This window comes from Dryobates pubescens, chromosome 14 (genome assembly GCF_014839835.1).
Source record: "Dryobates pubescens isolate bDryPub1 chromosome 14, bDryPub1.pri, whole genome shotgun sequence".
NCBI lineage: Eukaryota > Metazoa > Chordata > Aves > Piciformes > Picidae > Dryobates > Dryobates pubescens.
The window spans coordinates 8,774,001-8,790,182 of NC_071625.1; the positions used below are offsets into that span (position 1 = coordinate 8,774,001).

The 16,182-nt window shown below is 44.2% G+C and overlaps 1 protein-coding gene across 1 annotated transcript in view; it reads right to left on the reverse strand.

Annotated features, from left to right (window-relative positions):
• FER1L6 (fer-1 like family member 6) overlaps positions 1–16,182 on the reverse strand; it is a 52,319-nt gene that overhangs the window by 33,095 nt on the left and 3,042 nt on the right. Inside the window, exons 2-14 of the mRNA XM_054167373.1 lie at positions 15,115–15,197; positions 11,808–11,934; positions 11,139–11,193; positions 10,914–11,045; positions 10,188–10,250; positions 9,982–10,060; positions 9,003–9,159; positions 7,398–7,584; positions 6,588–6,780; positions 5,267–5,610; positions 4,073–4,181; positions 2,965–3,145; positions 920–1,040 (exon numbers count right to left, since the gene is read on the reverse strand). Of these exons, the coding sequence (XP_054023348.1) occupies positions 920–1,040; positions 2,965–3,145; positions 4,073–4,181; positions 5,267–5,610; positions 6,588–6,780; positions 7,398–7,584; positions 9,003–9,159; positions 9,982–10,060; positions 10,188–10,250; positions 10,914–11,045; positions 11,139–11,193; positions 11,808–11,934; positions 15,115–15,197 (1,831 nt within the window). The remainder of the gene's footprint in view (positions 1–919; positions 1,041–2,964; positions 3,146–4,072; positions 4,182–5,266; positions 5,611–6,587; positions 6,781–7,397; positions 7,585–9,002; positions 9,160–9,981; positions 10,061–10,187; positions 10,251–10,913; positions 11,046–11,138; positions 11,194–11,807; positions 11,935–15,114; positions 15,198–16,182) is intronic.

Below are 16,182 nucleotides of genomic sequence, written 5' to 3' on the forward strand. Positions count from 1 at the left end.
TTCTCTGGACACGTTCAAGTGTCTCAATGTCCTTCTTAAATTGAGGAGCCCAGAACTGGACACAGTACTCAAGGTGTGGCCTGAGTACAGGGGCAGAATGACTTCCCTGCTCCTGCTGGCCACACTATTTCTGGACAGGATGCCATTGGCCTTCTTGGCTACCTGGGCACACTGCTGGCTCATGTTCAGCCAGCTGTCAACCAGTTGCCCCAGGTCCCTTTCTGCCTGGCTGCTCTCCAGGCACTCTGACCCCAGCTTGTAGCACTGCATGGGGTTGTTGTGGCCAAAGTGCAGCACCCGGCACTTGGACTTGTTAAATGCCATCATGTTGGACTCTGCCCACCTGTCCAGCCAGTCAAGGTCCCTCTGCAGAGCCCTTTTACCCTCTAACACTACCCTTCTAGAAGTCACATTTTAAAAACACCTAACTACTGCTTTCTTAAGTCTGTTGATAGTCAACTTTAAACAAGTGCATAGAAGAACACTCTGCCTAGGGCATCACACTGAGTGCCCAGGGAACAATATGCCACTTTGTTTCTATCAATGCTTTTAGGAAAACTATAAACAAAAATGTGCCATTCAAAGTCTTCAGCATAAACACAGGTTAAGCCATGTGGTCTGGGCAAGATGGTATCAGAGGAAGAGCCATAGTAAGCAGTTATTCTTCACCTTACATTTTAATTGTTTGACTGTTCTTACAAAGAATAAAAGGTTTCTGAGAAGAAAAGAATTGTGCACAGGAAGACTTGGCTAGGTCTAGGTGATATAGTGGGGGGAAAAAAGCAGGAGCCCATATTAGCTACTCTTTCACAAAATGAATGCAGGTGGAGGAAATGTTGAAGGCCTGTTTTGAGGAACATAATTTCTCCCTGCCAACCTCTGCTGAATACATAAGCCTGGGAGGATGGTTGCCACTTACCAGGTGATCTGCCATTTTCTCAAGGGTGTTGGAAGAGTACAAACGAAAAGTCTGGTCACCCCAGTAGCTCTTGACACAGATGCAGGGCTTCCTCTCGTCATAGGGCAGGTATTGGTAGTTCCTGCAAAATCAAGTGTGGAGAAGATCATCAAGGTGAGGGGGGGAGCTCATGGGAAGTGCAGGAAAGAAAAAACTTGGTGCTCTCTCACAGCACAGAAACTGAAGACATGACAGGATGCCATGCTCACATGTTCTAATCAGTAACATCACTTATGCTACCTGTGAGACCTAAGCACAGTGGCATGTAGATAAGCTCTGAAGTATTGTTAACGGTGGGAAGCAGCAAGGAATGACTGAAATCTGATCACCTCTCTGAGAGCAATGGCTCCACACACTGTAGAGCAGGAGATGTATGGCAGACTCACCACCACATTACTTTAACAAGATGCTTGTCTTCAGAAGGAATAGCTAGTGGAGCTTGACATTCCTTGGCAGAAGCTTACCTGCAGAACCCTGCTTAGTAAAAGTCACTCATAATTCAATGACCCATCTGCTGCTCTCTCATTTCTCACTTTTTATCTTAGGTCCAAGTTGCCATAATGACTCTTTTTGTAATGCTGCTTTCTTTGGGTGTTCAGCTGGATTAACATAAACTGCTTTATGCTTCTGGAATGGCTCTAACCCAGTGCCACCCAGTGCCAGCTCTGCAGCTGAGAGGAGCCTATACCAGAGAGCTGTGTATACTTGTGTTGTGGTTTAACCACAGCTAGCAACTAAACACAACCAATTGCTCCTGGAGGGATGGGGGAGAGAATTGGAAGAGTAAAAGCGAGAAAACTAGTAGGTTGAAACAAAAACAGTTTAACAGGTAGAGCAAAATTTGTGTGCATAAGCAAAGCAAAACAAAGAATTCATTCACTACATCCCCTCAGCAGGCAGGTGCTCAGCCATCTCCAGGAAAGCAGGGCTCCATCCCCCCTAATATTTACTTAGGAAGACAAAATGCTGCCACTTTGAACATCCCTCCCTTCCTTCCTCCTCCACAGCTTCATATTGGTGAGCATGGTGTTCATGTTATTTAATACAAAATCAACCCAAGAGCTAACACATCCACGAGTTACCAACATTAATTTTGGTGGTTTCATAAGAGGGAACAGACAATTCAACTATCTCCTAATGCCAGAGCATCTTAACCTGAAATTCACAGAGATTGAGTGTCTTTAATGGGATTTACCTAGAAAACAACATAGCCATGAAATAACTTGCACAGAAGGCTGAATTTTCATGTCTATTATTTCCTCCATGAGAATTTGGAGATGTCACTTTTTCAGTGTTATCTTGTCCTTGTAGTGCATGTTTACCAAAATGCAGAAAAGCCCTGGCAATTTCATGGTGTCTGTGTTGGAAGTCTTGTTGCTCTGCTTGCTCCTTTAGTTAATTAGTGGGTTTAATCTCCAAAATGAACTCTGATTATTGGTTTCTATCGTTCCTTTATGATTCTGAAGTGCAGAGTTTACTTAAAATATTGGATATCCCATAAGTACTGATTAGAATAGAATAGAATAGAATAGAATAGAATAGAATAGAATAGAATAGACCAGGTTGGAAGAGACCTTTGAGATCAAGTCCAATCTATCATCCAACACCACCTAATCAACTAAACCATGGCACCAAGCACCCTATCAAATCTCCTCCTAAACACCTCCAGTGATGGTGACTCCACCACCTTCCTGGGCAGCCCATTCCAATGGGCAATCACTCCCTCTGTGTAGAATTTCTTCCTAACCTCCAGCCTGAACTTCCTCTGGCACAGCCTGAGATTGTGTCCTCTTGTTCTGGTGTTGGTTGCCTGGGAGAAGAGATTAACTCCCTCCTGGCTACAACCTCCCTTCAGATAGTTGTAGAGAGCAACAAGGTCTCCCCTGAGCCTCCTCTTCTCCAGGCTAAACAACCCCATCTCCCTCAGCCTCTCCTTGTAGGGCTTGTGCTCAAGGCTTCTCCCCAGCCTTGTTGCCCTTCTCTGGTTTTGAAGCACAGATCCTCACCTGTTCCCACCTGTGATCAGTGGTCTCTCAGGGGGTGTGGTGGATATCAGGGGTACTCCAAGGTCATGAGAAATTTCATCCTCCATCTCATGCAGCAGGCTTTCTTCTGCGTCTTCATCACGTTTCTTCTTTTTCCTTCCAGTTCCTGCTGATACTCCATCAGTGATATTCCCAAAGTTACCTAGAGACACAAGGTTACAAGTGAAGAGATGAATAGAATAGAATAGAATAGACCAGACCAGACCAGACCAGACCAGACCAGGTTGGAAAAGACCTTCAAGATCATCAAGTCCAACCTATCACCCAACACCATCCAATCAACTAAGCCACGGCACCAAGTGCCTCATCCAGTCTGTTCTTAAACACTTAAACAGATGATTGGCTTGGAGGTTGTAGACAGCAACACTGGGGTACATAAACACAACAATAGGAAGTGTCAGGGTGCCAGTGTGCACTTAGACTCTTAGTGGGGCTAGCACAGATACAAGCAAACCTCTTCAAGGGAAATGAAACCTATTCAAGCTTCTCTCTTGAGGGAAACTTCTTCTTGCTTTGAAAATACTCAGTGTCTATGAAAATATCTTCATTCTCTCTTTAGCCTGCTCCTGAGGACAATTCAGCTCCACTATGAGGGGGTTGCTTATGCAGTACAGTCCTGCTTTACTCAGAGAGGACAGGACTTAGCAGGAGAATCTTAGAGAATAAGCTGGTGTATGCATTTTGCTGCTTGGCTGTACATCACCTGGATGCCACATTCACAGACTTACATGTAGCTCAATGGGGTTGGCCAAGATGGTCAAGTGGCACCACAGAATGAACCCTGAAGCAAATTGAGTTTGGTCTCCCAAGAGATTAGGAGGCTAAATACTGGGTGAGTTGCTGTATATAATGATTGAGAGGATTTGTAGGGCACCTGGGAGTAGAGATGCTAGGCATCAGTATGCCCGGTTTGACTGCTATGCAGAAAAGTGATGGTCAGGGTTTAATTCAAATATAAACCCTGTTCTGAAGCTGACTTCTGACCCCTGAGATACAGCTGTCAATGGCACATATCATTCTTCTGCTCCTGAGACTCCCTCTACTTTGAAGAAGAGCTTAACACACTTACCAACAGAAACCTCAAAGGTTATTGGCTTGTCCCCAACCTTCCTATCAATCATTGTGGCTTCAAAAAATGCCCCAAAGAGGAGGAATTCCTCAAATCTCTCTTCATAGATCTATTGGAGAAGGAGGAGGCAGAAAGTTTACATTTAATTAACCTTCTATTCTTTTTTACAGCACAGAGGAGTCTCTAGCAGCTGTGTTACTGTCTTAGATTTATTGGATTGAGGTGGTCATTGTGGCACAGCTTGTAGGAACAAGTAATCCCTCTTCTCTGAGAGACTGAAATAATTGGGGAAAGAGGTAAGTTTAGGTGACTTTGGTCTTAATATTGCCCACCTATATCACAGCTGGTTACATAAGACTCACTACCCTTTACTGGAACTTTGATGAATGACATTCTGAAATGGGGAGAAAATTAGTCATGAGAATATTTTTCTTCCTATTTACTAGGTAACAAAATGCAGAGATGGGATATGCACCAATGTCCTGTTGCTCTCAGCTGGCAATGCGATGGTGCAGAGAATCAAAGCTCAGGTATTGGCTCAGGACCTGAGCCCTCATCCCCTGCCACAACAGCACAACCTTCCCAAAGCATCAGAGCACAGATCTTTCTATGATGTAATGCAGGACAACAGGTGGAGTTAGGAAAGTGGCATGAATTAACAGCATGTCGGGACTGAGCGCATGATGTGCAGCTCCTCTCCCAAAGAGATTAGCAATCTAAAACCGCATTGATGATGCAGGGCAGTGAAACAGGCTTGGCGGTGAAACAGGCTTGGCTGTGCATCTCAGCACTTGTACAAATTCTCTATGTCAGTGATTCCCTGCTGACTTTAATCAACAACTGATTTCCTTGAATTCAAGAAATCAGACTTTAACATTACCAGCAGCCCCCACTGGCTCTCTGTCATTCAGCAGATGTTATGTCATACACATTTCTAGTAGCAGCATATGGATGCAGCTAATGCAGAGACTGTTTTATGGCAACCAAGTCCTACTTTTTATGAGTTATAGGTACACATTAATGCTTCACCTGTGCTACAATACTATGGGAAGCTCCCAAGACTATGGAGGCACAGAGAAGCAGTAGGGAGCACATAAGAACAGTGTTCCCCGTCTTGAACAAAACTCCACACCTCAGTGCCATCCCTGGGGGTTTAGGAACACATGTCAATCAATACCTTAGTATCATACTGACCTCTGCAGGCACATCAAATGGCTCGACTTCCACTTCAGTTGAGTTCATCTTATCTGAAGGAGAAGCTGACTTCCGATCCTCTCCTGCTTTCTCGGGCTTGTCTTTTCCTTTGGATGCTTTGAAGTCTTTAGATGGCAATTTGATATCCTTGATAACACTTGAAAACTTTGACTCACGTGCCCCTCCTGAAAGTATCTCTACAGCAATCTCAATGAAGAGACGTCCCCTGAAGGAGACTCCTTCTCCAAAACCTTCATTGAGCTCCTGGTAGTCATCTATGAGGCCGTGGTTCCTGGGTGAGCCATAGAGATTAATCCAGGCAGGCCCAAAGGTAGGCAAAAACCCTGGAGATAAAGCACTTTAATGTCATTTCTGTTAGGTGCTAGCACACTCTCCTCAGTGGCTGCTTCAAAAAATCTTGCCTCTTGGGCACTAAAAGCCAGACCTGGACCCAATTATAAGCATGAGGACTGCCTCATATAGAGCACTGTTTTGCAGGGTAATTCTTAGGCACCAGGGAGTCTCTGCCTATACACAAGCAGGGATCTTGTCAGCATGGAGCTTTCTCAGAAGGTGCTCAAGCTGCATGTGCTGGGGCATGGTGTCTACTGCACCTCTTGAAAAAATTAGCTTGCTTCTATCGACTGAGGGCTGTGACACAGCGGGAGTGGAATAAAGGCTTTCTCAGCTTGTCTAAACTGTTCCCAAGACTGTGTCACCACTCAGTTTATGTGATTTATCTTTTAGTTTCTGTTAAAGGACTCAGATGTTTGAATTGCCAGTTCTGCACCTGCTCTCCCTTTGCTAAGCTATGATAACTGGCCATATTACACACATAGATCACTGAAAAGACTCCAGATAGTGAGCTTTACCTCATATATGTGAGGATAAACATGTCAGTCCATGGTACCTCCTCGAGCTGTGACAGCACCCAGCTGAGCTTTGCCTAAATACTTTGCTCTTACTGGGTAGACCAAAAACACAAGTTTACTCTGCCCATGGTTTGCTCCCTGTGCTTTTGTTGCCCAACCGAAAATCACATGAACTATAAACTTACATCAGTCATCCCTAATGGATGTGCCACAGTCACAGAGAAGGTACCAAATTTGATAGCAGCCCTGTAACGAGAAAGGCAGTGGCAGACCACCATGCACCAAGCATATCATAACTTCAAATTAGGTGAGAGGAGGTCTCTGAAAACTAGCAAAAACTATGGATGTTCACTTGAGCTCTAGGCATTCCTGAAATGGGGTCAGCCAGTGCCCACATTCCGAGCAGGAGGATTTTACTTTAAGGGCACGTGCTGGAATAGACATTTTACCTTTGTCACCATCTTGTTCATTTGATATTTTCTTCAAGTCAATGAAGTGGGTGGCTAAGGCCACATCATTCATGCTGCCTTCATCCCAGACCTGGATTTTGACTCTCCGGCAGAGGGGAGGGAACATTTCCTTGAAGACGATCTGCTCGTGCCATATTGGATCTGCACAGTTCTTTTGCACCGTTGTCCGACCCTGCAATGAAAGCCCAGCAAACAGAGGGGTGAGACTCTGGAGAATGGCAATTCATATAATGGAAATTGCACTTAGCAACATCTCTTCAGCCATTTTTTAAAGCACAAATACCTTGAAAGCAGCTCAGCTTTTCTATTAGCTCGTTACTTTCCTTCCACATCTAATAAATGACCACATTGTGGCTAAAGAGTTCGCACCTCCACGCAGCAGAGCCTGCAATAAAATCTAATCCTTCATGGCCCTTGTGTACAAAACAGATTTGTGAAGCCAGACTTTGGCCTTTCTGCTACAAATTGCACATCTCCAAACAGCTTTTGAAATACCTGGGTGGTGGTGATGCGCTGCAGTTTTCCTCAGAAAAGATTAAATTCATTACAGCTACCAGGCTGCATGTGCCAGTGGAATTGCTTTAACTGAGTCCATTTTTCTAGCATAAAATATGATCACTGCAGTTCGTTTTCTAAGCATAAGCCTGCATGCTAGGTATGCAGAGCCCCCACAAAGACCCACCCTGGGCCAGGCTCACTCCATTCCCAGAGCCAGCGCTCAATCACCAGCCTGAAGCATAACCAGTAGGGAAGAAGGCCTACATTTATGATCAAAAGGATCTCAATTACCATTTGACCTGCAAACATGACCACCACATATGGATCCACAAGGTCCTTACTGTCCCCTATGAATGCTTTGGTGACATTGGCCATGATGCTGGAGTTCATCTTCGGAAGTCCTTCGGCTTTGTAAATTCTCACGTAAAATCTGGCCCACGGTCTTTCAGATGGAAAGCCTTTGGGGATCAAGAGGTTCCTGAAAGAAAATGGAAGGAGGTTCCTTAAAATTGACAACTCAGAAAATGAAGTTATGCTTTTCCCAACAAAGTTGTCATCTTGAGTTAGCTTGCATCCTGAGAAGACACAAAAAGGCATAAGCATTTGCTTCAGCATCTAAACCAAAACATTTTCTAATTAACAGGAGAAAAATCATGCAATGTTACATGGCAAACTTGTCTATGTGATACAGAACCAGATTCAGTTAGATCAGGTTGCTCAGGATCTTGCCCAGTAAATTCTTACTATCTCTGAGGATGGAGATTCCCCACTCTCTCTGGGACCCTGCTACTTTTGACCACCTTTATGGTAAAAAAAAATAAATAAATCTATCTGTTCTGAAATTCCTTTGTTCTAACCTGAGTCCTAAGACTCACATCCTTCTACTATATTCCTCTGAAAAGCTGTGCCAGGGGAGGTTTAGACTCGAAGTGAAGAAAAAGTTCTTCACTGAGCAAGTCGTTCGTCATTGGAATGGGCTGCCCAGGGAGGTGGTGGAGTCACCGTCCCTGGAGGTGTTCAAGGGGAGATTGGACATGGCACTTGGTGCCATGGTCTAGTTGTGAGGTCTGTTGGGACAGGTTGGACTTGATGATCCTTGGGGTCTCTTCCAACCTTAGTTATACTGTGGTACTGTGATACTGTGACTCTGTCTCTACCCTCTTCATGTAGGATACCTCTCAACCTGCTCTTCTTAAGTCTCAAGAAACCAACGCCCTCTCTCCCATCCCCACTCCCCTTTCCCTGTAGACCAGGTATTTCATCCCTCCATCATGTCGATGGCCCTACATGGCCTTGACCCAGTATGTCAGTGTTGACCAGAAACACTGCTCTTGTAAAATTTAAAGGTAGGCTGGCAGCATACTTGGCCACCTTGAATGTCTGTGTTTTACAGGAAGAATGCTAACACACTTGAATTTATCATGGAATCATAGAATGCTTTGGGTTGGAAAGTATCTTTAAGAATCATCTAGTCCACCCCACACCCCCTGCAGTGAGCAAGGACATCTTTAACTAGATCAGATTGCTCAGAGCCCTGTCCCACATGACCTCCAATGTTTCCTCTTTATCTATAGAAAATATCCATGCACACACATCTCATAGATGAGAAGGAATAGCTTTTCTCCATATTTTTTCTTCTTACTTCTCTGCTTTTCAGAAATGTTTCATTGGTTTCAGATCAATGAATCTTCTGTCAGGGATAATCTGGCACTTAGCCACAGGGCACGGTCAGCTCTAATAGCTGCTGAGAAGTGACTCCAGCATGCCCTTTAGTTTGGTTGAGGGCATTGTAAAAACTCTCTTTGAGCACATAAGAACAACCAGCTGTACAATGCTATCCTGACTGAAAGGAGGGCAGAGGACTCTTGAGGTACTTAGGAGAGAAGAAAGCAGTACTTTTCAATCTGCTCCTCAGTATCAGCTGTTTTCTGCGTAGCTTGTATTGCATCACCTTTCCCAGTCACACTGATGTCACACTTCAGGTATCCCTTGGCTCCAGTCCTAATGTCAGCAGGGTCTGTGAGAAGTGCCCACTTGTCACAAAACTGATGACCTGTAAAGTGAACAAATTTAAACACCCAGGAGCAAGAAATACAGGACCTAATTCAGAGACTAAGGCAGTCTGAGTACAGACACAGGCTGTTCCCTTCAGTCAGGTCAGTGCTCTCTACTGACTCTTGCAGGAGCACTGACAAGAGGGTGACATGAATGTCTGTGCAATTTTCCTTAACTGAGTGGGACTTCTATAGAAAGTGGCCTAAATATGTCCATTCCAAAGACTGGGAATAGGACCAGGGCTTTGAGTAATTATGAAAAAGAGAAAGACACTAGTTTTGTTGGTGGTTCTAAAAACAGGCCAAGAAAGGGCTAGGAGATCTTTCTTTGTGTTCAAGTTTCAGAAAGCACTGGACAGCTCTGAGGATGGCAGGTCAAGCGAGCCCATGGTCTCCTCTTCATCATCTCCTCCTCCATCCTGTTATGGTTTGCACCTCTCTCATCTTGTGCTTTCCTCACCATTCCTTCCATGCTCCACCCTTTTCTGCTTCCCTCCACCTCTTCTACCTGAACACATAAGACAGAGTTCTGGATGCTCTATAATGAATGAGTGAGTTGGGTTCTGTAGAGCATTCTGCGGCCCACTCTGACTCCCTAAAGAAAAGCCACCCTTTAATAAGTGCTCCCCCTCAATGGGCAGGTTGTCAAAGTGGTTTCAGTGTTGAACTTGTTTCCAAACCTGTGTCTGGTGCTCTGCTATTCAAATAAGAAAACAACCCTTCCAGATTTATTTATTTTTTAAGTTTTATCTCCCTCTCCTCTTTTTCCCTGCCTCATATCTCATATAACAGAAAAAAAGAGCAGAAAATGCACTGCTTACCTGGCTGGCTATACACTGTTCCCAGATCTACTTTAAAGAAGCCTATCAACACACTCCCGATCAGTTTGTTGTGCATAACCTGTTAGAAAAAGGCCAGTTAAAGAATGCCACTGTGTCTCTTCCCAGCCAGCATAAGGAAGAATCCAAACAGAGGTAATGAGCAGCAACAGCCAGCACCACTCCCTACTGCTTTCCTAGGTACTTACAGAGATGTTGATTATTTTGTCGAAGAGGAACACCTGCGGTCCAACGAAATCAAATAGGAAGTACTGTGGGAAAAGGAGACAGCAGATCAGAATTGCCCTTGTGCTGCTAGCCAGCGCTGTCACAGCAGGGTTTAGCTTTCTGGGTTGCCACACAGAGTGCTGGAGTTGCTAGGGAGGCAGTGGTGAACATAGGAAGGTCTTGCTCCCTGGCTCAGACCTATGTTCTATTCTCCTTCTTGCATAGCTGCACAACACTGCCCTTTGCAAATGCCTGTGGCCCTCACTCTGCATCAGAGAGTATTGTCAAAGGGACAGGAGGTACAAGGAAACCCAAAGGACCAGTTGGTGTAGGGAGTTGTTTAGGACTCCTTTGTCACCAGCTGGGACAAATGTATGCCAAGAAAAGGCTGGAACAATGAAACAGAAGAAAAGGGAGGTTAGACATAGCACCTAAATGAGTCATTTGAAAAAGCTGCAGAGCACTGGTAGTAGGGCAGGATCCAGTGGAGGGGGTGGGGAACAGGATGGACAAATCTTGACAAGATAATCCTAAAGGAGCTATTGCTGGTGCTTGGCTAAGCTTGAAACTCAAACAGCTTATGGGCAGACTTGCCTACTCAAGCATACAGGTGCTACAAGCTTACTTCATCCCCTTTTGAGCTACCAAGTGCTGGAGACCACCCATATCCATTGAAGAAAGAGTCTTCTTCAAAAGACAGCACCTACCTCATTGTAGAAAGGTGCATTTGTGCCTTCCTTCACTGTTGTTTGCTTCTTCTCATCACCTATTTCAATGATCACCACAGGGTCAATGTTCTCACCCACCAACTGTCTTGCCTCAATGATAGTGATAGCAATCTGTGGAGTACAAGAACACCACATGCACTCCTGGGCTCATGGCCAGCCTGCCTGTGGATTTCACAAGTATATAAGGGCTGTCACCCTGCTCACCTGGTAGTTCTGGGATTTCATATCCTCTTCATGAATTTTGGTCACCAGCTTTGCCCTATTTGAAAGATGAAGGAGGTCATTAGGCATCTTTAGGCAAGAGCTGGTACTTGAAGACATGTTGGAAAGACTTCTCACCACTAAGCAAACATTGGTTATGGCAGGTAGCTTGGTTGTGAGCTGTTAGGCTTGACTGCATCAGCAGGGACCATCCCTGTGTTTCTCATATACTTGATAATAGGGAAAGTTTTGCATTCACACAGATCAATGCAGCTACCAGCTGTGCATGGGAACCATTTCTCCTGTATATCCTATGAAATCTGGCTCCATTCCTCACCTGTACATAAAAAACAACTACACACACTCTTGGCTATTGTGGTTGCTGTCCTCTTTAAGCTCATTTTCATCAGCAGAGTTAATCAGCACAGCTGAGGGACTGTCAGCATCCATTTCAACCTCCCCCTGCATTTGGTGACAATCAGTTTTAACCTGATAATATTTTCCTGACAAGTACATCCCAGTCTGCCATGTAGGGGAGCAGGAGTGAAGGCATCACTGCTGTCAGCAAATGGGTTTTCTGTTAGCAGGTATATTGTCCTAGGATGGTACCATTCCCAAGGAGGATGGAAAAGGTGTCTTAAGGGATGTTAGGTAAGGTATGCCAAGGAGCACCTTTTCCTCTTTGGGCTTAGGGATCCAAAAGCACTGGCCAGTGTGTCACTGGTCATTTGGTCTTCCTCTCCTTCCTCTTGTATTCTGAGAGTATCGTGGTGAAGACTTGCACTTTCATCATGATCACCTGGTGAAAACAACAATCAAGAAAGTAAACTCACCTCTGATTTCTGCTAGGAAACTTGCAACAGAGCAGTGAATTCATCAGCATGAACTGAATGTTTTATTTATCTGGGTATCACAATCAGAGATACAGTGCTGGTCTGTATGGAGCAATCTGGGTATCACAATCAGAGATACAGTGCTGGTCTGTATGGAGCAGTATTGATGTAATCAGTTGCCCTCCTGCAGAAAGTCATGCACCTTATAAATCATGGCTGTAGCTGCTGTCTTCAATCCCTGTGCACTCATAGCAGGTACATGCACACTAATCACACCCAACTGCTCCATCTCTCATCTGCTAGAAAGACAGAGAGTATTGCTGGGGTTGAATATGTTGCTTTCCAGCAGTGAGTCTGCCACCCAAGGTTTGTCACAGCAGTCTGACTCACTTCAGACCCTTCCAAGTGACCAAAGTGGAGTTTAATGTAATTTTTCACCATCCCCTTTTGTAGAGATGATGAACTGGAAAATCTTGTACTGCTAGGCAGCTAGATAGCTGTACAAGTAGTTGAAGATGATGATTCATGGATGTCTTGCAGAGTGATACTCTGATGAGACAAATTGCTTCCAGAAGTGCTTATTTTTCTTCCTGACCATAAACAGAATCTCAGCAACTAGCTCAGATATACACATCTACATTTGGCCAGGGAAGCCCTTCCTGCATTGCTCTGATTTCTCCTGCTGCTCTGACAGAAGCCCTGCCAACATCTCAGCCCCTTGACAAGAATGTCTGTGTTCAATATCTTCCTTGGGAAGGGAGTTGTGTGTTTTAAGTGAAAGTTTAATAGTTACATTTCTCAGTCCAATAGTGAAAGTTATAAGAAAGAAAAGTTCAGTGGCCCTGTACCTGAGTTATTTCTGGTGTAAAATCTGTTAAGTGCTACCTTCAAACAGTAAAGATGACTAGCCTAGCAATACCCAGGGGCTTAGGTGACCTTATGGATGACCTTGCATAAAATGAAAGGGAACATACCCAAGTATATTTTCTGCAAGTACTCTGCAGCACTGTGCTCACATTACAAAACTAGACAAAATTTATTCACTTGAGGGGCATTTAGCAACTGGTAGCAAAGGATCATATATCATACAGTAAAACTCACTTGGATAGCTCTCATCAGATCTGAAAATTGCTTTTTTGGCTGGCTTCCACAAGCACCTACTCAGAAGTAAACCACCAGACAGATACAGAGACAACTTTGGCTTGTGTTGCAAGGCAGCCAGGCTTGAGCCAGCTCCATGAAAGTTCTTTACTCATATAACATGTGTGCTCCCCAGTTGCCACTCTGGATCTTGCCCAACCTCTCTAATATATAGGGATGGTGAATTTGACTCTGCACCTTTGCAGGCATAGCCTGATTTTCAGCCCTAGAGGCAAAGGCATCTCTCCACAGTCTTGCATCTGTAGCCCCAAGTTCCCATGACTACCCACCACATCCTATTTACTCTAGTGCATGCTGTTTGATTGTGGGCCTGTCACAGTCTGTGTTGTTTGCGCTGAGGCTAAAAAAGATACAACTTCCTCCCAGCTGGAGGTCAGGGGTCTTGTCAGCATGATGCCCTGCCTGGACCATTTTCTGTGAGCTCTATGTTGTTTCTATTGAGATGTAAACTCTTTGCAGTGGTTCTTTTCCCCTTTACAGCTCCATTTTCCTGACATTTTAATACCTGAATCACTGTCCTGTCCCCTCTCAATAACCACGTGTGTGTCATGCATACCAGAGTGTTGTCACGCAGAGCTGCAGGAGTTACTCCCTGTGTGGATCCAGTAAATGGTTCCCTGACAACATTTCCCTACTGCCCAAATCTCAAGACAAGAGAGAAATGGTGTTTGCTGTATCTTTCCTAGTTCAGACTCTTCACCAGCGAAGATGTCAATGAAATAGATGAATACACAGCATAAGGATCCCAAGTGATCCGGTGATTCAAACACAGTAATTAGAATTAAACAGAAATCTGAGCATTCACATGGAAGACTGAAGCAAACTACAGTATAGTGAATCTTGCAGAGCATGGTAGATTTCATGGAGTGTAAAAGAACTCCAAGATATTTGTAATTAATAAGAAGCTTACTTGTCTCTGCCCCAAAAGCCCTTGCTGTAAGGACCAGGGAGGAATATGTTTAAAAGTAGTGCCCTTTAGCTAAATGGTGCTTATAGCACTGATGGATTCTTCTTTAAAAGTAGTGCCCTTTAGCTAAATAGTGCTTATAGCACTGATGGATTCTTCTTTAAAAGTAGTGCCCTCTAGCTAAATAGTCCTTATAGCACTGATGGATTCTTCTTTAAAAGTAGTGCCCTCTAGCTAAATAGTGCTTATAGCACTGATGGATTCTTGTTTCTACCCAACAGAGTCAAGACACACATGGCTGGTTTATCACGAGGCTGTAATTCAAGGGCTGCACTAAACATGCTGTCAAAATCCCATGAAATCTGAGGCACAAGATTATAAAATACAATTACAGGAGGTGAAGACTCTGCTGGGACTGAAATGCAGAGTTTGGTGAATAGGAGGAGTATGGTGATGCCAGAAAAATGACAGCAGTAGGATGTGCAGGGCAATGTGTCCTTAGCTTGGAAATGATTGCCGTGTTAAGGGAAAGAAATGGGAGACTCTGTGTGTCATGTGGTTGTACCCATGTTGGTTAAAAAAAAAAGGCAAACAAACACATTATTAAAGATAAAACATTAACTAAAAAACTGCTGTACATTTAAGAGGAGAATTGCCACTAAGCTCCCAGGTTTATTGAGCCAACCAATCCAGCCACCACCAACTTCTTAATGGTTTCTAGAAGCAGCAGACCTTCTGGAGGAATTACACACATACAATGAGTTATCTATCACTAGAGCAGGGGGAACAAAACCAAATCTTTCCAAAAATGTCTCCCCATGGTAAGAATCAAAGTGAGAATTTTTGGTTTACTCTACCAGATATAGCAGTCTGGACTCAGGGAATCTGAACGTGGGCTTAATGAAACAGTTAAGTCAAAAATAATTAGCTGTCTGCTTACTTAGGAGTGATGAGGAATTTACTGCCCATTTTATCAATACTAAGCCCTAAGACACAGACCAAATGAGTTCACATGAAATGTGGTGCAATTTAATCCCCCACCCGCTCCTCGTTGCAATATTGGTTTATGAGGCCTTACCCAGCGCGTCTTTGTTCGTAATAGTCAACCCTTTCTCGCCTTTCTTTTTCTTCTTCAGCTTCATGCCAGCAAACAGCCCCTTTCTGAAAAAGTGGGAAGGAAAAAAGTGATCAGTGCAGTATCTTCAAGCTCTTTTCTATGCTGGATTCTGATTAACTCAAGGAGCTATTAAGAGGGAGTTCTGCTTTCCAAATGAGATTATATTCTGATTTTCCTTTCATTGAAAGCAAACAAGGGAAAGCTCTGGGTTTATAGAATCACAGAATCAATAAGGTTGGAAAAGACCTCAGAGATCGTCAAGTCCAACCTGTCACCCAACACCTCGTGACTAACTAAACCATGGCTCCAAGTGCCACATCCAATCCCCTCCTGAACACCTCCAGGGATGGTGACTCCACCACCTCCCTGGGCAGCACATTCCAAGGGCCAATCACTCTTTCTGGGAAGAACTTTCTCCTCACCTCCAGCCTAAACCTCCCCTGGCACAGCTTGAGACTGTGTCCTGTTGCTGTGGGGCTGGTTGCCTGCCTGGGAGAAGAGACCAACCCCCACCTGGCTACAACCTCCCTTCAGGTAGCTGTAGAGAGCAATAAGGTCTTCCCTGAGCCTCCTTTTCTTCTCTTCTCACCTTCTTGAGTCTAAACACCCCCAGCTCCCTCAGGCTCTCCTCACAGGGCTGTGCTCCAGACCCCTCCCCAGCCTCATTGCCCTTCTCATCTCATTTTATTTATTTTAAAATCCTGGCCATGCACAGCCACCAATCAGTAGAATAAAAGTTGGCTTGAGAGACTATTTTTATCGAAGAAAAGCCTGTGGGTTTATCACTTGTAATGAACCAGACAAACCTGACATAATTCAGAAATCTGTAATTCATTTGTCTGTATTTGCTGGTGGAAAATGTAAATCCCATTGTTGCAGGTTTCACCTGCCTGCTCAAATCATTCCTACTGTGTAGCAGCAATTTAGATGGTTCTGTTTGCAGGCAATTTGATCCTTTCCAATTGGAAATGTCAAGGGAAACACTCCAGCATATCTGAAAAAAAATTCACTTTGAAATGCTGAAATTAC